General features: G+C 41.5%; 1 protein-coding gene and 1 long non-coding RNA gene across 3 annotated transcripts in view; one reads left to right on the top strand and one right to left on the bottom strand.

The window, feature by feature from the left end:
• The first annotated feature begins 31 nt into the window (after positions 1-31).
• UQCRH (ubiquinol-cytochrome c reductase hinge protein) lies at positions 32-9,902 on the top strand. 2 transcript variants are annotated; one of them, XM_077845119.1, is made up of 5 exons: positions 60-190; positions 4,347-4,373; positions 4,862-5,009; positions 5,120-5,281; positions 9,690-9,902. In XM_077845119.1, the coding sequence occupies exons 3-5, from the start codon at positions 4,947-4,949 to the stop codon at positions 9,720-9,722; spliced, it is 258 nt and encodes an 85-aa protein (XP_077701245.1). In that variant the 5' UTR covers positions 60-190; positions 4,347-4,373; positions 4,862-4,946; the 3' UTR covers positions 9,723-9,902. The 2 variants fall into 2 exon arrangements, with proteins under 2 accessions (XP_077701244.1, XP_077701245.1); XM_077845118.1 differs by lacking the exon at positions 4,862-5,009 and having other exon boundaries at positions 32-190.
• A 1,981-nt stretch (positions 9,903-11,883) lies between these two features.
• LOC144282038 (uncharacterized) overlaps positions 11,884-21,611 on the bottom strand; it is an 11,090-nt gene continuing 1,362 nt past the window's right edge. Inside the window, exon 2 of the long non-coding RNA XR_013350402.1 lies at positions 11,884-12,108. This is a non-coding gene — a long non-coding RNA (uncharacterized LOC144282038). The remainder of the gene's footprint in view (positions 12,109-21,611) is intronic.

Here is a 21,611-nt window from a genome sequence, read left to right as displayed (position 1 = left end):
GACTACGACGAGTCTGCCGCACTTCCGGCCAGACCGCCGGATATCCGCCGAGTGACCCTTACAAGTCCTTCTTGATCCTGAAGTGGAGTAGGTGCCGCTGTTGCTGCTGGTGTTGAATTCAGAACTGTAGCGGGACATGGGGCTGGAGGACGAGCAAAAGATGCTGACCGGGTCCGGAGATCCCAAGGAGGTAAGGCAGGGCGACCGACTCGACCCTCTTCGCTGCCCGGAGGGAGGCTCAACACCTAGCCCGCCAAAACCCACCGGGCCCTGTTGGCTCTGGAGTCGCCCCTGGAGTTTGCACCGTCCGGATTGCTGGTTCCCTTGACCCTTCCCCAGAATTTGTCGATTCATCTTGGACAAGTAGATGACTAGCCTTTCTCTAGCTCCTGGTTTCCCCCGTCTGTGAATGCAGTGAAGGTGTAGCGACAAAGAAATGCTGTGTCGCCTAAACTTTTGTAAAAATTGTATTTTTATTTTTAGTCGGTCAGGTGTTCCGAGACCCTAGTTTGGCAGGTTTAGAGAGCAGGCTGACCAGCCCTAGTGCTTCTCTCCACTCGGGTCAAGAATCCTGCCACATTTTCTGTGCAGGTTCCGAAGATCTGGCCTTATGCTAGTTTCTGTAAAGAAGTGGTGGTTTCTTTTTTTCGGTAGGGGTGAAGGTGGGAGATATATTTGAGGACAGTGTAGGAATGTGCAGTATAATTCTGTGCTGATGGAAGAGGGAGCTCTTTGCCAGAGTAAGAATGCCAATTTAATAATTATTTTTTGACTGCTTACTATTCCAAGTTATTTATATGTACCAATCCGTTTAAGCGACACACTAGTCCTAGAAGGTGAGTATTGGGTACTGTTCTTATTGTCATTTTACAGATGAAAAACTAGCACAGAAAGGTTAAATGTCTTTTCTAAGGACCACAGCTGGGAAATCATGGAGCCAGGACTTGAACCCAAGCAGCATGGTTTCTGACCCAACCAAGACTTAGCCACAGTGCTTCACAGCTTTACAGAAGCCAGCTACCTTTGTTTTCCAGTCACATTTCCTATCCTTTGTTCTCTAGTCCCTTCAGGGCAGCTGTTCCAGGTTTATGGGTTCAAAACAGATGGAAACTAGTTTATCCCAAGATTTTTCCTAGTCTTATTATTTTCAGAAAGAGGAGCAGAATGAAATGGAACCAGCCTCAGGATGTTCAGCAGGAAGTATACCAGAAAGTTCAGCACTCCTACCACAGCAGTAGATGAGAAAAAGCAAGGAGTCAGTTTTAAAATTAAGAAAACTGAGGTCTTTGGGGCGCCCAGGTGGTTCAGTTGGTTGGATGTCTGCCTTCAGCTGTGTCATGATCCCAGGGTGTTGGTATCCAGCTTCGACAGGCTTCCTGCTTGGTGGGGAGTCTGCTCTCTCTCCCTCTGCCCCTTGTCCACCCCTACCCCTACTTGGGCACTCTCTCTCTAACAAATAAAATATATTTAAAAACTAAGGGCTTATGAAGAACCTATACCTTTTGGACATTACATCTTTTTGTTTAGTGTGACCTTGGTTTTTGTTATTGACTGGAAATTTTACATGAAGTAGTCCATATTCAGACTTGGATTTGTTTTTCTACATGTCCTAATATTTTTTCATACAATATTATCAAAATGATCAATGTAGTAGCATTGCTAGTAGAGAAATGATACAAAGGTCTTGTTTCTAGGATACAAATTCCAGGTTTCTTTTTTTTTAAGATTTTATTTATTTATTCATGAGAGAGGGAGAGGGGCAGAGACACAGGCAGAGGGAGAAGCAGGCTCCATGCAGGAAGCCCGATGTGGGACTCGATCCGAGGTCTCCAGGATCACACCCCTGGCTGAAGACGGCGCCAAACTGCTGAGCCGCCCGCCGCCCCCCGCCCCCCGCTGCCCAAATTTCGGGTCTCTAACTGAAACAATATGATTTCCGTTTTTGTGTTTTTGTTTGTTTGTTTGTTTTTTTATGATAGTCACAGAGAGAGAGAGAGAGGCAGAGACATAGGCAGAGGGAGAAGCAGGCTCCATGCACTGGGAGCCCGATGTGGGATTCGATCTCCAGTCTCCAGGATCACGCCCTGGGCCAAAGGCAGGCGCCAAACCGCTGCACCACCCAGGGATCCCTGATTTCCGTTTTTTGGAAGAATTTTTTCAGTATGAATTTTTTTAAAGAGCAAGGGTAAGAAACCTTAATGAAAATCTAGAATTTGGGACGCGTGGGTGGCTCAGCGGTTGAGCATCTGCCTTTGGCTCAGGGTGTGATCCCAGTCTGGGGATCGAGTCCCACATTGGGCTCCCTGTGAGGAGCCTGCTTCTCACTCTGCCTGTATCTCTGCCTCTCTCTGTGTGTTTCTCATGAATAAATTTTTTAAAAAGAAAAAAGTAAATCTAGAATTTGACATCCTAAAAATCTTCATGTTTAGAAGAGATCTTTGCTAATTTTGAGGATAAATAGCAGCCTTAGCCCTCCCAGCTTTCCTGAGTTTTGGTCTCTTCCCCAAAGGGCATGGTAGGGACAAGCAGATTGTGTTGGATTTTTGAAAACATAATGAGGGATTGCTGAACTAGTTCTTGGTATTTTCCTATATACCTTTTCTTTCCCTTCCCCCAAATGTGGATACATGGATGTGCAGGCAGGCAAACAGGCTGAAATATTGATCAGACTCTATTGTGCTCCAGATTTAGACCTATAATGATGCTTCCATAGGGATTTTTTTGCTCTCTTAGGAAGAAAGGAAACAAAGTTTGAGGTTGTGTACCTGAATCAGAAGTAAATAGGTAGAAGGTGGTATTTCCAAGGTTGTGAATGGAGCACTGTACTGTAGACCTTTGATGCACTTAGGCTCATAGTCTATGTAGAGACCTGGAAATTCAGCAAGTCAAAAAGCAGTGACTAACGTTTTTAGTTAAGCTCTGGCTAACGAAGTTTAGGTTTGGCTATTTTCATATTCCTAGTTCAAGTTCAGAGTCTAGAAAAAAATGTTAGTTTTCTTCCTAATTTCGTTTTGGATAGAAGGACTAAACTGAGCTATTTCTGGTAATACTAGGGCCTACCAGAATTTCAAACAAAAATTTCATGTGAACATCAGCTTGAATTTATATCAGAAAATGTCTAATTGGGGCACCAGGCTGGCTCAGTAGATAAGAGCATGTGACTCTTGATCTCAGGGTGGTTGGTGAGTTCAAGCTCCATGTTGGGCGTAGAGCTTATTTTAGAAAAGAAAGAAAGAAAATGTCTAATTAGTGTTTGTTATCTGTAAAGTGGAGCCCTTAAGGGGCTGTTGTGATTAATCAAATTACAGATATGAAAGTAATTTATATACTTTATTTGTTAGAGAGAAATCAAGAGAAAGTGTGAGCAGGGTGGAGGGGCAGAGAGAGAGGGAGAAGCTGACTCCCCCTGAGCAGGGAGCCCGATGTGGGGCTCAACATAGAGCTGGATCCCAGGACCCTAGGATAACAACCTAAGCCAAAGGCCGAGGCTTAACTGACTAAGCCCCCAGTTGCCCTACTTTATGTAGAGTGTCCTACACACTAGGTTGTTGCTAATGAAAGTGGATAGTATGTCCTTGTTGAAATGTACTCTGGGTTTGTTTTAATTAGGCATGGTAAGGTTATAGACTATAGACATGGAGACACTTTTTTTTTTTTTAAGATTTTGTTTATTTATTTATTCATGAGAGACACAGAGGCAGAGACACAGGCAGAGGGAGAAGCAGGCTCCATGCAAGGAGCCCGATGTGGGACTTGATCCCGTTCCCCAGGATCACGCCCTGGGCTGAAGGCTGGCGCCAAACCTCTGAGCCACCCAGGGATCCCAAGACACTTTTTTTTGAAAGAAGAGTTTACTATTTATGGATCCCAAGAGAAGGAGGGGAAGGCATACTACCCAGGGCCACATGGAGAAGTGTCTGGGCCAGTAGAAAGAGCAAGGGAAATCAGCTCTTGATTTCTGAGGGAAAGAATGGGTGAGGCAGGATAGGTTAGCTCTGGAAAGTTTAGGACTGGATTATTTGAATAATTTGGGGCAATAGGGGTGGTCTAGTTATTTGTACTTGGCCCTTAGGGTGATTAGGGCAGGAGCAATAATTGGTTTAGTGTAGGAGATGAAGTGATTGGTGGTGTTTTGGATAGGTTGGTTTACATATGAAAGGTATTGTCCCCTGGGAGGAGCTTTCACACCAGAATTAGCAAAACCTCTAAAATGTCAAAGCATCATAAAATAGAGAAAATTTAAAAACAATTAATACAGTGTTTTTCCTCAGTAATTACAACACCAGTATGACTAGGAATATATGTCCTAAATTGCTGCTGACATTAATTTTGTTTTCCTTTTGTAGGAGGAAGAGGAGGAGGAGGAATTAGTGGTAAGAGTCGTCTCAGGTTTGGAACATCTCAGTAAAAGGAAGTTTGAGCTTCATGAAACTCTAAGGGCATTTTAAGGAGTCTTTACTTGACATCTTGGAGAGAATGGAAGTGGAAAAAGCCTTTAGTACTGTCTGTGCTGTGGAGTGTTTGGGGGTGTGGGCCTGGGAAGCTGAATCTTCTGGGTTTGGAGCTGCTTTAGTCATGGTATGAGAGAGCACAGCAGCATCTTGAGGGCCTGGTATTCAATTTTCTATCTGCTTTTTGCGGTTTAATAAAGGATTCTGGAAGGAACTTTTCTTATGTAGCCCTTCTCCTTATTAACATTGCCCTTCTAGCTGGGCAGCTGGGGCATGTAGGCCTGGCTCTCAGATGAGGGGAATTCAAATTCACAGACATTACATATCCCAAAATAATGTGTTAATAAGTGAGGCCTCCTATAGATCTACTTCAAGTTTGGCTAGGTTTCCTTTACCACCTTGTTTTTCAGATAGGACTGAGGCTTTCAGTGCATACTGGCAACCTTGGAAGGCAGGAATGTGAAACTTTCCCCTACTACTTAGCATCAGAATTGAATGGGAGACCCCATTCTGCCATTTCTGGCGGCAGTGTGGCTCTGCCAGCTGGCCTTCTGCACGGTAATTCAGAGGCAGCACCTTGGTTTGGTGGTTGTATTAATCAAAGCAGATGGTTTGTGAGTCTCCTCCTAAAACCCCCATTTTGGTTCTTTTCTCTGTTTCTCCTTTAGGATCCCCTAACAACAGTGAGAGAGCAATGCGAGCAGCTGGAGAAATGTGTAAAGGCTCGGGAGCGGCTAGAGCTCTGTGACCAGCGTGTATCCTCCAGGTCACAGACAGAGGAGGATTGCACAGAGGAGCTCTTTGACTTCCTGCATGCAAGGGACCACTGTGTAAGTTAGCTGGAAGTCAGGAAGGGGAACGCTTCTGGTGGCCAGGCCAACCTGGTTCTGACAACCTTCCACACTAGGGGCAGTTCTGTCAGTAAGCATTTACTTATTGGCCCATTCACGTCAGCTACAGTGCTGAGCACTTTACGTAAATAATCTTACCTAATTCTACTACTTTCACTGGAGATAGGTGTCGTTAGCCCCATTTTACAGAAACTAAGAAACTGAGGCTTAAAGAAGAGAAACAATGTCCCAACTTGGACTGCTAAACAGTGGAAACGCTGGATTTTGTACCTTTAAGTGGTAGGCTATTCTTTAAAATCGTTTACATTCTCCAGTATGTCTTATACATTGCAGTTGGTCCAAAAAGTATTATTTTCCTTTTTTTAAAAGATTTTACTTATTTATTTATGAGAGACACCGAGAGAGAAAGAGGCAGAGACAGAAGCAGGCTCCATGCAGGGAGCCCAATGTGGGACTCGATCCTGGGACTCCAGGATCATGCCCTGAGCCAAAGGCAGACGCTTAACTGCTGAGCCACCCAGGCATCCCAAAAAGTTTTCTTTTTCTTTTCTTTTCTTTTTTTTTTTTTTTAAGTAAATTTGTATTTGACTCTTACATATAACAGGTATTTCATTTAAAGATTTTATTTATTTGACAGAGAGCACACGAGCATGGGGAGTGGCAGGTGGAGGTAGAGGGAGAAACAGGCTCCCACTGAGCAAGAAGCCTGATGTGGGGCTCACTCCCAGGACCCTGGGATCATGACCTGAGCTGAAGGCAGACACTCAGCCGACTGAGCCACTCAGGTGCCCCCATGTAACAGGTATTTTAAATAAATTACAGAGTAGGCAAAAGTTTGATATGATTGCTTATATTAAAGCTGATAAGCATATGAGAAGGTGCTTAACACCATTAGCTCTCAGGGAAATACAGATCAAAACCACAATGGAACTATCAGTTCACCTATCAGGATGGCTATAATCAAAAACATAGGGAGAAATGTGTGAAGGGGGTCAAAGGTAAAAAAGAAAAAATAAATGACTTTTTTTCCCCCCCTCTGAAAAAGTTAATGATCTCCATTCAACCAATTTTATTTATGCTTCAAAAATCCCAGGGCACCTGGCTAGCTCAGTCCATAGAGCACACAACTCTTGATCTTGGGGTCATAAATTTAAGCCCCATGTTGGGTGTGGAGCTTACTTAAAAAAATAAATCCCAACATAGGTGTTTTGTTTTAATTCTGTAATATACAGTGGAAATACACAAATGCATATGCACCCCACCCATTAAACACATTGTGACCATTAAGGAAGATATTTTATAAAGATAGAAAAATCTGGCATCCCTGGGTGGCACAGCGGTTTGGCGCCTGCCTTTGGCCCAGGGCACGATCCTGGAGACCCGGGATCGAATCCCACATCGGGGGATCCCTGGGTGGCGCAGCGGTTTGGCGCCTGCCTTTGGCCCAGGGCGCGATCCTGGAGACCCGGGATCGAATCCCACGTCGGGCTCCCAGTGCATGGAGCCTGCTTCTCCCTCTGCCTATGTCTCTGCCTCTCTCTCTCTCTCTCTCTCTCTCTCTCTCTCTCTCTCTGTGACTATCATAAATAAATTTAAAAAAATTTAAAAAAAAAACAAAAAAAACAAATCCCACATCGGGCTCCCAGTGCATAGAGCCTGCTTCTCCCACTGCCTGTGTCTCTGCCTCTCTCTCTCTGTGACTATCATAAATAAATAAAAATTAAAAAAAAAAAATGTAACTGAATTATACTGCCTAGAGATAACCCTGTTTTCTTGTATATACTATCAGATTTTTAAACAAAATGGAATCATAAGTACATTTAAATATAAAATATGAATAGAGGTATTACATTCCTTTTTCAACATAATTTTAGTGGAAAGAAGGAAAAATTTTTTTTTAAACTTTTAATTTTTTTTTTAAGATTTTATTTATTTATTCATAGAAATGCAGAGAATGAGAGAGAGAGAGAGGCAGAGACACAGGCAGAGGGAGCAGCAGGCTCCATGCAGAGAGCCTGACGTGGGACTCAATCCCAGGACTCCAGGATCATGCCCTGGCTGCAGGCGGCGCTAAACCGCTGCGCCACTGGGGCTGCCCCAAAGAAGGAAAATTTATATACAAAATGTGCATCTGTAATTCTTCATATCATTAAAAATAGATGGGTGTTGGTGATGTGGAGAAATTGGAAACCTCATATACTGCTGTTGGGGATATAGATTGGTATAGCCCTATAGAAGGTGGTCTGGCAAAAAGAAAAGAAAAAGAAACTGGTCTGGCAGTTTTTCAAAAAGTTAACATATGACCCAGTAACCCTCCAAGGTATATACTCGAGAAATGGAGAGATATGTCTATACAAAAGCTTGTACACAAATATTCAAAGAAGCATTATTCACAATAGCCACAAAGTGGAAACCTAAGTGTTCACCAATTGAGAAACCGATAAATGTAATATATCTGTTATAATGGAATATTATTTGGCAATAAAAAGAAATCAAGCACTTTACTAAAAAAATTAAACTCTGCTATATGATCCAGCAATTCCATTTCTGGTTGTATAGTTTCTTTTTTTTTTTTTTTTTTTTTTTTAATTTTTATTTATTTATGATAGTCACACAGAGAGAGAGAGAGGCAGAGACACAGGCAGACGGAGAAGCAGGCTCCATGCACCGGGAGCCCGACGTGGGATTTGATCCCGGGTCTTCAGGATCGCGCCCTGGGCCAAAGGCAGGCGCCAAACTGCTGCGCCACCCAGGGATCCCTGGTTGTATAGTTTCAAAAGAACTGAAACTCTGTTCAGCTGAACAGAAACTTGTACATGCATGTTAATAGCGATATTCATAGCTAAAAGGTGGATGCAGCCCAAATATCCATTACAGTATAGACATACAATGAAATATTTAGCCTTAAAAGGGGAAGGAACTCTGACGTGCTACAACCTGTATGAACCTTGAAGACATGCTAAGTAAAACAAACCAATCACAAAAAAACATGTCATTCCACTTATGAGGTACCTAGAGTAATCAAATTCATAGAAAGTGGAATGGTGGTTGTCAGGCTTCAGGGAGGGGAAATGGGGGATTATTTAGTTTCAGTTTGAGAATATGAAAAAATTCTGAAAATTAATAGTTGCTAGTGTAAATTAATGCCACAGAAATGTAGAGTTAGGGACGCCTGGGTGGCTTAGTGGTTAAGCATCTGCCTTTAGCTCAGGGCATGAACCCGGTCTTCGGATCGAGTCCCACATCAGGCTCCCTGTGAGGGGCCTGCTTCTCCCTCTGCCTGTGTTTCTGCCTATGTCTGTGTCTCTCATAAATAAATAAAGTCTTTAAAAAAAAAAAAAAGAAAGAAAGAAATGTAGAGTTAAAAATAGTTAAAAGAAAGGCCCCTGGCAGGCTCATTCAGAGGAGAGTGTGACTCTTCATCTCGGAGTTGTGATTTTGAACCCCATATTTGTCACGGAGCTTACTTTAAAAATATATAGTTAAAATGATAAATTGCATGTTATTTAAATAGTTTATGAGCCAAGCACTGGGTTGAGATGTAGGAATGAATGAAATAGGCATGGTCCCTTCCTTTAGTTGAACCAGCATAAAAGACAAGTAGAGGGCAGCCCCAGTGGCTCAGCGGTTTAGTGCCGCCTTCAGTCCAGGGCCTGATCCTGGAGACCCCGGATCGAGTCCCACGTCAGGCTCCCTGCGTGGAGCCTGCTTCTCCCTCTGCCTGTGTCTCTGCCTCCCTCTCTCTGTACTCTCATGAATAAATAAATAAAATCTTAAAAAAAAAAAAAGTAGAATACTTAACTCTTTCGGGTATAAACTTCTCAGGATGGCTTTCACTGATGCTCCTATTTAAAGCCACTTCTCCCACTCCGCTACCCCCTGCTCTCGTAATTTCCTCAGAGCATTTCTCAGTAAGTTAACCTCATGTGTGTATTATGTTTCTGTTATTAGTCTCTAAGTTCCTCAAGAGACAGAGATACTGCCTGGTTTACCAATGTAGCTCCCTTAGCACCTGACATATAGTAGATATTATATAAATATTTGTTACGTTAATAAACACTGATATGGGAGGTATAAGTTTCTGTGGGGAAGACAGAGGAGGGACAGACGTGTGGGGTAGGAGTTCGTTTAGAGAAGGCTTACAAGAAATGACATGTAAACTTAAATTCTAAAGGAAAGCTAAAAGGTGAAAAAGTGGGAGAGAGTTCTAGGTAGAAGGGAAATAGTATTCATGTAACTAAAAGTAGTTCACTAGCACTTAGGGGTGTGGGTATGTGGGAACGCTATGGAGAGAGAAGGGGCAGTAGTGTGTTCCAGGTCATGAAGGACCTTGTAAGCTATGGCATTAAAGCTGCCAGTTGATGACATCCTTTTCTTTCCCATCTAGGTGGCCCACAAACTCTTTAACAGCTTGAAATAAATGTGCATACTTCACCCCAGCCTTCATCACCTGGGCATCAGGATATTTCATGGTTTTGACCATGCATTTGTTTCGTATCCGTCTAACTGTATGTTCATGTGGACCTCATGGATTTTGGCTTAGACAGTAGCTTCTAAGTAATTAGCAGTGATTCCTCTTAATAAAGTCCAATGATCTGCAGACCTGTTGCCTCCTTTCCTTTTTTTCTTTAATTTGAAAATTTCAAACATAAGACTAGGTAAACAATAATCAACTCCCTGGTACTCATCACCTAGCAAATCTCTCTTTTTTTCTTAAGATTTTATTTATTTGATAGAGCAAGGGTACTACCTGGGGGAAAGGGCAGAGGGACAAGCCAACTGCTCAGTGCTCAGTGGGAGCCCAACACCGGGCTTGATCCCAGGACTTTGAGATTATGACCTGAGCCAAAGTCAGACACCTACCCAATCGAGCCACCCAGGCACCCGCCAATGTGTATGTGTAATGATAAGGACAATGTGTAATGATAAAGACTTTTTAAAGATGTATGTTGGGACACCTGGGTGGCTCAGCGGTTGAGCATCTGCCTTCAGCTCCGGGCGTGATCCAGGAGTTCCTGGATCTAGTCCCACATTGGGCTCCCTGCATGGAGCCTGCTTCTCCCTCTGCCTGTGTCTCTGCCTCTCTCTCTGTCTCTCACGAATAAATAAATAAATAAAATCTTAAAAAAAATAAAAAATGTACTTTGATGCCAAAGTCACAGTTAAAATGAACAGTGATGGCTTAATTTCATTGAATACCCAGTCCATATGAAAATCTCCTAGCACAAAAGTGTCTTGACAGTTTTTGGTCTCAGTGTCCAACCAGGTTGTTTTTTTAAACAAAAAAACAAAAATTTTATTTATTTGAGAGAGTGTGCGAGAAAGAACATGAGTTGGTGGGGGTGGGCAGAGGGAGAAGCAGGGAGCCTGAGCTGGGGCTACATCCCAGGACGCAGGGATCATGATCTGAGTCCAAGGCAGATGCTTAACTGACTGAACCACCCAGGCACCCCACAAGGTGGTTTTTTAAAAAAAATATACGTGTTTTAAGAAGGAATGAGGAAGATACACGTTTGTGAAGGGAGAGGTACTGGATTCTAAGACGGGTGAGAAAAGGGCACTGGGGTAGGCAGTGCTGGTAATGGGAGATTGGTTACATACATAGAGTGGTGGGGGAATACTTAGTTAATATATTGAAGGTAATAAGTACTAGCAGAGAATGGAGTTACAATTAGGGAAAAGGAAAAAGCCAGAAGGAACCCAGCAGCATTGAGGTATTTTTATAAACTAGATAAATATAGATTTCGATGTAAGTATATATAGACATTAGAGTGTATATGTAGGGAATGTATATTTCTCTAGCTCAGCCCATAGAAGGCTTAATTCTCCAGTAAAAGGAACCAAGGCTCCTTGGAGAAATGGGTGAATCCAGGACTGGAAAGTATAAGATAAGCGTGGAACATTTTGTTTGTTCCAGCAAAAAAAAATGCTCAAAGAACAATAGGGACATGTCGGAAGTACACAAAAACTACTAGCCAAATCCAGAACAATGTGAGCATCATAATATATAATGATAATACTGGATTTAAACTCACTGAATAAAATAAGCCATGATTCCATACTAATATAGCTAAATGAATCAATTAAAAGGTGAGGGGCACCTGGGTGGCTCAGTTAATTAAGCATCTGTCTTTAACTCAGGTCATAATCCCAGAGTCCTGGATCAAGCCCTGCATTGGGCTCCCTGCTTGGTGTGGAGCCTGCTTTTCTCTCTCTGCCACTCCCCCTGCTTGTGCTCCTTCTCTCTCTGTCAAATAAATAAAATCTTAAAAAAAAAGGGTGAGGAAGTTGATACATCTTAAATACAAAAGGAGAATGTATACACTATAGTTGAAATGAAAGCTGACATCACACTAAGGAGACCAATAGCTGTACTGTAGGCAGCAATGAGAAAAACACAGCATCACCGTGATTTCTACAAAAAAACAGATCCGCTAAATCTAAACAGATGAACTGAGGGACATTTTATAAAACTGGATATAATACAAAATAATCCTAACTGTCTCAAGTTGGTAAAAGTCCAGGAGAGAGAGAACTGCTTCAGACACAAGGAGATTAAAGAGACAACTAAAGGCAACATGTGATTATAAACTGGATCTTTTTATTATTAAGGACATTATTGGGGCAATTGGTAAAACAAATGGGGTCTGAAATTAGATGGCAGTTAACATAATTAGTGTAATGAAATTATGAAAAAAAAAACCACCTCAATAAGTGTGTAGAATAGGGGCAGACTTGAGACGTAACAGCCAGTGTTGTGAACGGTTCGCAAGCCCACGTCTCGTGTTAGATCTTGGCATATTTTCCTATAAAAACAGAAAATAGTGGTGAGTCTCCACAGTACTGCTAGTAACGTATGTTACTCAAAAGATAGGGAAGATGTTCTTCTAACTGGGGAGACAGAACAGAGTTTTAAGATTTTATTTAGGGGCACCTGGGTGGCTCAGTCAGTTGAGCATTTGCCTTTGGTTCAGGTCCTGATCCTGCATCCTGCTCCTTGCTCAGTGGGGAGCCTGCTTCTCCCTCTCCCTCTGCCATTCCCCTTGCTTGTGCTTACTGGCTCTGTCAAATAATTTGAGAGAGAGCATGCGTTGGGAGAGGAGCAGAGGGAGAGGGACAAGCAGACTTCCCGGTGAGCAGGGAGCCAGACACAGGGCTCGATCTCAGGGCCCTGAGATCATGACCTGAGCCAAAGGCAGATGCTTAACCAACTCAGCCACCCAGGTGCCCTGTGGCAGAGTCTTATCCAATATGGTAGCCACTAACCACACACGGCTACTAAGCACTCAAAATATGGCTGAGGTATTGAGGTTTTAAATTTATTTAATTATAATTTAAATTTGAATTACTTTATGTTCAAATTGCTACATGTAGCTAGTAGTTACCATATTAGACAACAGAGGTCTAGGAGTTGCAGATTCAACCACCTGAATAGTAACTGAGGGAATTAGGCCCTGTAGGTGTTGGAGAAAGGCTTCTCCAAATGCAGTCAGCTGTTGCTATGTAGAAATGTACGTCCAGTGTTGCCAGATTACTTGTTAAGGAGCCAGAAATCCAAGTTTTATATGAAATCTTCCAATTTTTATTTTTGTGAAGATTTTATTTTTAAGATTCTATTTACTTGAAAGAAAATGAGTGGGGTGGGGAGGAGCAGAGAGAGAAGAGAAGCAGACTCCCTGCTGAGCAGGGAGCACAATGCAGAGCTCAGTCCCAGGACCCTGAAATCATGAACTGAGCCTAAGTTAGACACTTATCCAATTGAGCCACCCCAGGTGCCCTCCCAATTTTAATTTTTATTTATTTTTCCCCTCCCCATTTCCCAGTTTTTGAATGTAGACAGTTTATTTTTTACTTTTTTTTTTTTTAACGATTTTATTTAGTTGAGAGAGAGAAAGAGCAGGAGCCAGGGGTGGGGGTAGGGGTGGGGAACGGTAGCAGAAGGAGATGGAGAAGCAAGCTCCCTGCTGAGCAGTGAGCATGATACGGGCCTCAATCCCAAAACCCTGAGATCATGACGTGAGCCACCCAGGTAATCTGACAGCTAACTTTTAGGTAGGACAAGTTAGGACAAATAAAACACATCTATGGGCTGTCTTTGGCTCACTAGTTTGCAATCTGTTTGCATATGAAAAAGACTACATGCAAATAGTTATAAAGTGAACCATGGCAAAAATGAGTACCTTGTGCTTCAGAAGTAACTGATATTCAGTATAGCCAGCAAGACTGCAGAAGCTTCATAGATGAAAATGTGGAGCTTCTGAGAACTTGAAGGATTATGTTTGGAAAAATAGGGTGAAGTGCCACTTGAATCTAGAAGGTCTTTCACTCTATTGTCCTAGTTACAGGGATGGCCTGTATTTCCCAGCCATTTCTGATTTAGAACTCATTTCATGATGATGTATAATCTCACAAATACCTTTATAAATGGTGGCATTGTATTTGTTGTATATAATCTGATTATTTTCAAACATCTCATTAAAATTTCAAACATACAGTAAAGCTGAAATTTTATAGTGAACATCCCTAAACTCATTACTCAGATTTTAGTGAATGGTTAGTAATGTGTTAATTAGTGTTACCATAGAAAGAACGAATTACCCAGAGAAAGAGCTCCAGAATTCTGCTTAGAGGATGCTTGAGTCTGTTGCTAAATATTAAGCAGCAAATGAATAGGGCAAAACTCCGTGTAGCCAGGCAATGAACTACTGGGTATCCATAAACTGAATAATTCCCAAAGTTAGCAGAGGATTGGGCGATGTTTGAGTTTTGACCAGCCAATGTGGGGAATTCCTTTTGAACTTGTTAAACACCTAGAGCATTGAACTTAAACTCCAGAAGATACTTCAGTAATAGGACTAAAATTAGCTCTAGAAAGAGGCCACTCAAGATAGGCTATACCCCATCTTAAAAAGGAGCCTTGAAAAGATCAAACTGATTCACAAAAAGCCTGACTGCCTGTTAGAACAAAGTTCAAGATGTTGGCGATCCTTGGGTGGTTCAGTGGTTTGGCACCTGCCTTTCGCTCAGGGCATGATCCTGGAGTCCTGGGATCAAGTCCCATGTCAGGCTCCCTGCATGAGCCTGCTTCTCCCCTCCCTCTTCCTGTGTCTCTGCCCGGCCCCCTCTCTGTGTCTCTCATGAATAAATAAAATCTTAAAAAAAAAAGTTCAAGATGTTTTAAAAGAAGTCAACAAAATCTAGCATTCAACAATGTAAATTTCACAATATCAAGTGTTCAATAAAAAATCGCTAGACATGCAAAAAAAAAGTAGGCAAATGTGACCAGGAGAAAAATAGTCAATAAAAACAGACACATGATGATAAGATGATAAAAATAGTAGACAAGCACTTTGAAAGCACTATTACAGGGCAGCCCTGGTGGCGCAGCGGTTTAGCGCCGCCTGCAGCCCGGGGTGTGATCCTGGAGACCCGGAATCGAGTCCCGCGTCCGGCTTCCTGCATGGAGCCTGCTTCTCCCTCTGCCTGTGTCTCTGCCTCTCTCTCGCTCTCTCTGAATGAATAAATAAATAAATCTTAAAAAAAAAAAGCACTATTACAAATGTGCCCAAGGATTTAATGGAAATGAACATAATGAGAGAAATGAAAAATATAAAATGAATCAAATAGAATTTCTGGAGCTTAAAAGTACAATATCTGGGGGTTCTTGCGTGGCTCAGTCGGTTAAGCGTCCGACTCTTGATTTTGCCTCAGGTCATGATCTCAGGATTGTGAATAGAGCCTTGGATGGGCTCTGTGCTCAGCGCCAAGTCTGCTTAAGTTATTCTCTCTTAGGGACGCCTGGGTGGCTCAGTGGCTGACTGTCTGCCTTCACCTCAGGGCGTGATCTCAGGTCCTGGGATCGAGTCCCCCATCGGGCTCCCTGCGAGGACCCTGCTTCTCCCTCTGCCTATGTCTCTGCCTCTGTGTGTGTATGTGTGTGTCTCTCATGAATAAATAAAATCTTAAAAAAAAAAACTCTCTCTTTTCCCTGTCCTCCCCCACTCACACTCACACACTCTCTCTCTCAAAAAAAAAAAAAAAAGCACAATATCTGAAATTTAAAATTCACTGGACAAGACTGGCAAATATTACACACTGAGGAAGAAAAAGAATAGGTGTACTTGTATGTTCTTGGAGATACAGCAACAGAAACTATACAAACTTGAAGGACAAGAGAAAAACACTAAAAATAGATGAACAATGAAAAAGCAAGCTGTGAGACAGTATCAAATGGCCCAGAAGACAGAGGAGGAAGTTGAGGGGTGGGAGAGAGTTGAAAGGAAGAGAGGGAAAAAAATTCTGAGCAGGGGATACCAAATTTTTTTTAAAGATTTTATTTATTTATTCATAGAGATGCAGAGAGAGAGAGAGAGAGGCAGAGACACAGGCAGAGGGAGAAGCAGGCTACATGCAGGGAGCCTGACGTGGGACTCGATCCCAGGCCTCCAGGATCATGTCCTGGGATGCAGGAGGCTCTAAACCGCTGCACCACCGGGGGATACCAAATTTTTAAAAAATATTTATTTGAGAGAGAGAGAGAACAAGCAGGGGGAGTGGCAGACAGAGGGAGAGGGAGAAGCAGGCTTCCTGTGGAGCAGTCAGCCCAATGTGGAACTAGATCACGGGCCCTGGGATCATGACCCGAGCCAAAGGCAGACACTTAATAGAACCACCCAGGTGCCCCAAATTACTTTATTTGGAGGAATGTACAAATGAAAGAGCTTAAGTAGATGTTCTGGAACAGAAAAAAAAAAAATCTGAAACAGTAATGGTTGAAATTTTCCAAGTATAACGAAAATTATAAGCTCCTTTATTTACCGGAAGCTCAACAGACTCCAATTAGTCTCAAAACACTCCAATCAGAATAAACAGAAAAAGGAAATCACATCAAGTCACTTATCACCAAATTGCTGAAAACCAGTGAAAAAAAGAAAATCTTGAAAAAGAAAAGATGCATTACATACAGAGGCACGACAAGAATTACTGCCCACTTAAGAAAGCTCATCTTTAGGGACGGTTGGGTGGCTCAGCAGTTGAGCATCTGCCTTTGGCTCAGGTCATAATCCCGGAATCCTGGGATCAAGTCTCACAACAGGCTACCCGCATGGAACCTGCTTCTCCCTCAGCCTGTGTCTCTACCTCTCTCTGTGTGTCTCTCATGAATAAATAAATATTTAACAACAACAAAAAAAGAAAACTCATCTTTAAAAAAGTGTTGAAAGAAAAAAAGTAGTGTTGAAAGAGGTAAATTTTTTAAAAAGATTTTATTTATTTATTCATGAGAGACACACAGAGAGAGAGAGGCAGAGGCAGAGGGAGAAGCAGGCTCCACTCGGGGAGCCCAACGTGGGACTCAATCCCGGGTCTCCAGGATCACACCCTGGGCTGAAGGTGGCGCTAAACCGCTGAGCCATTCGGGCTGCCCTATTACACAATATGTTAACTAGAATTATATATATATATATATATATATATATATATATATATATATATATAATTCTATAACATTATATATATATGTATAATGTTAACTAGAATTTTTAAAAATGAAAGAAACAAAATAACATGGGTACATAGAATATTTTCTTATTTTAAAAATTTATTTAAAAGGTAGTTAGCAATAAAAAGAACACATTAAGTAGAAATTATAAAGAATAGAAATCTGTGAAATAGAAAAGAAAGGAGAAAACCAACAAAACCAAAAAAAATTTTTTTAAGTTATTTATTTTTAAATTTTATTTATTTATGATAGTCACAGAGAGAGAGAGACAGAGAGAGAGAGAGAGGCAGAGACACAGGCAGAGGGAGAAGCAGGCTCCATGCAGGGAGCCCGACGTGGGACTCGATCCCGGGTCTCCAGGATCGCGCCCTGGGCCAAAGGCAGGCACTAAACCGCTGTGCCACCCAGGGATCCCCAAGTTATTTATTTTTTTTAAAGTTATTTATTTATTCATGAGGGACACAGAGAGAGAGGCAGAGACATAGGCAGAGGGAGAAGCAGGCTCCATTCAAGGAGCCCAATGTGGGACTCGATCCCTGATCCCAGGATCAGGCCCTGAGCCAAAGGCAGATGCTCAACTGCTGAGCCACCCAGGCGTCCCCCCAAAATTGTTTCTTTGTAAGGTTCAATAAAATGAACCTCTAGTTAGGCTGATAAAAGTACCCAAGAGAGAAGATACAATTTACCAATATCAGTGATGAGAGAGGGGACATTTCTACAGATCCTACAAATCAGGGGTCAGCAGCCTTTTTCTATAAAGATTCAGATAGTAGGGCAGCCTGGGTGGCTGAATCTGGCCTGTGCTATAGTTTGATGCCCCTTGCTACAGACACTAAAAGGAAGAAATCTCCAACTTACATGAACACATTATTTAAAAGTCTCAAATTGGGATCCCTGGGTGGCGCAGCGGTTTGGCGCCTGCCTTTGGCCCAGGGCGCGATCCTGGAGACCCGGGATGAAATCCCACATCGGGCTCCTGGTGCATGGAGCCTGCTTCTCCCTCTGCCTGTGTCTCTGCCTCTCTCTCTTTCTCTCTGTGTGACTATCATAAATAAATAAATTAAAAAAATTAAAAAAAAATAAAATAAAAGTCTCAAATTGCTTTAAAAAAAAAGGAGGGGGGGGGGAATCCCTGGTGGCTCAGCGGTTTGGCACCTGCCTTCGGCCCAGGGTGTTATCCTGGAGACCCGGGATCGAGTCCCACATCGGGCTCCCTGCATGGAGCCTGCTTCTCCCTCTGCCTGTATCTCTGCCTGCCTCTCTCTCTCTCTGTATCTCTCATGAATAAATAAATAAAATCTTTAAAAAATAAAAGTTTCAAATTGTTAAAACTGCTATAAGAAGAATTAAAAAATTCAAATAGCCCTGTAACAGTTTCTCAAATTTTAGCAGTCTTGACATTTGGGGCTAGATAATTCTTTGTGTGGGGGATAGGGTTTTCAGCAGTATCCCTGGCTTCTATCTACTATATGCCAGAAGCACCATCTGATTATAATAATCCTAAATATCTCCAGATGCTACCAAATGTCCCCTGGGAAGGGGTATCACCTCTGGTTGAAATTCACTGCCCTACATCAATGAAAGAAATTGACTTCATAATTAAAAAACCTTCCCTTCCTTCTCACCCTGTATTTCCCACCCCTGCAAAACAAAACAAAAATAAAAAACACCCAAACACCCAACTCCAGGCCCAGATGGCTTCACTGCTGAATTTTATTAATAATTTAAGGAAGTGGGGAACCTGGCTGACTCAGAAGGGCATGTGACTCTTGATCTTGGGGTCATTTATTTATAAATAAATAAAACGAAAAAGTAATAACTGAAGGAAGAAATAATACCAATTCTATAAAAATTCTTTCAAAAAATAGAAATGATGGGAGACTTCCCAAACTCATGTTATGAATCCAGTATCACCCTGATATCAAAATCAAAGACGTTACAGAAGGAGAAAATTTCAGGACAATATCCTCCATCAACAGAGATGTAAGAATTTAACAATATATAAAAAGAGTAATACATCATGAACTGTTTTTTTTTTTTTTTTTTTTTTTTTTTTTTTTTTTTTTACAGGAATTCAAAGTTGGGGAATGCCTGGGTGGCTCAGTGGTTGAGCATCTGCCTTTGGCTCAGGGTTTGATCCAGTGGTTCTGGGATCAAGTCCCGCATTAGGCTCCTTGCATGGAGCCTGCTTCTCCTCCCTCTGCCTGCGTCTCTGCCTCTCTCTCTCTCTCTCTGTGTGTCTCATGAATAAATAAATAAAATCTTAAAAAAAAATCTTAACTAGGAAAGAAGGCAACTTTCTCAATCTTGTATAGGACATCTGTTGTAAAAACAACTATGGTTAACATCATATATAATGATGAAATACTGAATGCTTTCCCCTGAAGAATGGGAACAAGGCACTCTACTACTACCACCTATATTGAACAGTGTACTGTAAATCATAAATAGTAAAATAATGCAAAGAAAAAAATGAATTCAGATTGTAAAGAAGTGTCTTTATAGAAGACATGACATTATGTATAGAAAAGGTGAAGATATTTCCAAAAAAGTTACCAAAACATAATTTTTAAAAAGATTTTATTTATTTATTCATTAAAGACACACACAGAAAGAGAGAGGCAGAGACATAGGCAGAGGGAGAAGCAGGCTCCGCAGGGAGCCTGACTCAGAACTCGATCCCTGGTCTCCAGGATCGCACCCTGGGCCGAAGCTGGCGCTAAACCGCCGAGCCACCCGGCCTGCCCCCAAAACATAATTTAACTTAGCAAAGTGTCAGGATAGAACATCAATAGAAATCAAATATATATATATATATATTTTGAAATCAAATATATTTTAAAAGCATTTTCTTGAAAAATGAACAATGTAAGCCTGTCACTTCAAGAAAAACAATTGATAGTACTTAGATAAAAATTAAGCTTTCAAGCAAAATTAGGATTTGGAGGGATGCCTGGTGGCTCAGTGGTTTGGCATCTGCCTTTGGCCCAGGGCGCTATCCTGGAGACCCCGGATCGAGTCCCACGTCAGGCTCCTTGCACGGAGCCTACTTCTCCCTCTGCCTGTGTCTCTGCCTCTCTCTCTATATATATATATCTCTCTCTCTCATGAATTAAAAAAAAAAAAAAGCCAGACATTAATTTGCCAGATATTTGTAAAATAATGCATTTGTAACTCTTCTAAATTTCTAAATGAGGATAGGACCTGTGGTCAGAAAAGGCTGCCATGAGCTTTTTTTTTTTTTTTTTTTTTTTTTTTAAAGGCTTTTCTCTATGTACATACCTTCCTCCATCTTACAACTCCTAGGTCCCTGTAACAAACTCATCTTTCACTCAGTCACTCATTCAATAAACTTTTATTGAGAGCCAACTATGTACCACATACAGTTCTAGGTGCTGATAATTCAACAATGAATTAAAGAAAATCCTTGATTTTTAAAATCTTACATTCTAGTGAGGGCAAAACTGGTAAGAAGAATTGTTCAGAATTTGTAAATGGGCAGAAGAGAATTACTGGGTGCTCCTTTACATAGTGCTAGGATATACCTTGGATCAACTTTATATTGACTAGGGTACTGCACAACTTTGTAGGTGTTAGGTTAATTTGTAGAAAACCAATGGCGGGCAGCCCAGGTGGCTCAGCGGTTTAGCGCTGCCTGCAGCCCAGGGAGTGATCCTGGAGACCCAGGATTGAGTCCCATGTCGGGCTCCCCACGTGGAGCCTACTTCTTCCTCTGCCTGTGTCTCTGCCCTTCTCCCTCTCTCTTTCTCATGAATAAATAAAATCTTAAAAAAGAAAAGAAAAGAAAACCAATGGCAATGCAAGTGATTCCTAGCCGTAGTGATGCAATAGAATTTTGATCAGTAGAGATGGGATTGATTTCCATCTGGTAGAAGCAATAATCCCAAACATTACAGTTTATTACTTAATAAGATATCAACATTTTTGCAACTATTAACAAATTCATTTCAGCATTCCTTTGGCTGATAACCTAAATCTCTGAAACTCAAGTTCTCATTTGAACAAGCCTTACCATCTAACTGGTTCCCTCATTACTTAGGCTAATGATGGAGGAGCAGTTTCTTATGATGAATAAAATCTTTGGTATTTTTTATCTTTGTATAAGGATTATGTTTCCACCTTTTGAAAATTATAATTTAGCAGACTGTATGAAAAAATACATGTTATAAGAATAAAAGCAGGTTAAGAGGGCAGCTATTAACTGGTGGTGTAGGATATACTAGTTTAGATAGATAGGGCCAATCAATCAGCAAGTCCTGTTAATTCTCCCTGTATTTTAAGTGGAATCAATCCTTTTCTCTACCTTTACTGGCACCACAGTAATCCAGAATCATCTTCTCTCATCTGATCTCCCTGCTGTAAGCCTACTTACTATAATTATCAACTGTCAGATGATTTTTTTTTTAGTGATAAACACAAGATTCTATTTATGATATTTAAAGTTTCGGTAACTATTCCTGTAAATGAGGAAATAAAGGTATATGTTTTTCACGGGGACTTTACAACCCACATCAAGAAGAATACAATTTGACCAGAGGCTAAAAATTCCCTCATTCACATGCAGCTTTGGGAGTTCACAATCCATAAAGTACTGGAAAAGCTCAAAGTGCTACAAGGGTTCCTCACTACTTCTAATTTTCTATGGTAGCGAAGAGATTGTGGTCTTAAAATTCACACCTGCTTCATCACTCCTGTAACTCCAATAAAAATGTACCTAATTTCCTGCCTCCTGAAACTGACAGGACTCTGATGGAGTTTGAAATAGTGGCTGATATCTTTTGAATACTT

Source organism: Canis aureus, chromosome 13 (assembly GCF_053574225.1).
Source record: "Canis aureus isolate CA01 chromosome 13, VMU_Caureus_v.1.0, whole genome shotgun sequence".
In the NCBI taxonomy this organism is placed as follows: domain Eukaryota; kingdom Metazoa; phylum Chordata; class Mammalia; order Carnivora; family Canidae; genus Canis; species Canis aureus.
This window is presented reverse-complemented; position numbering and strand designations above follow the sequence as displayed.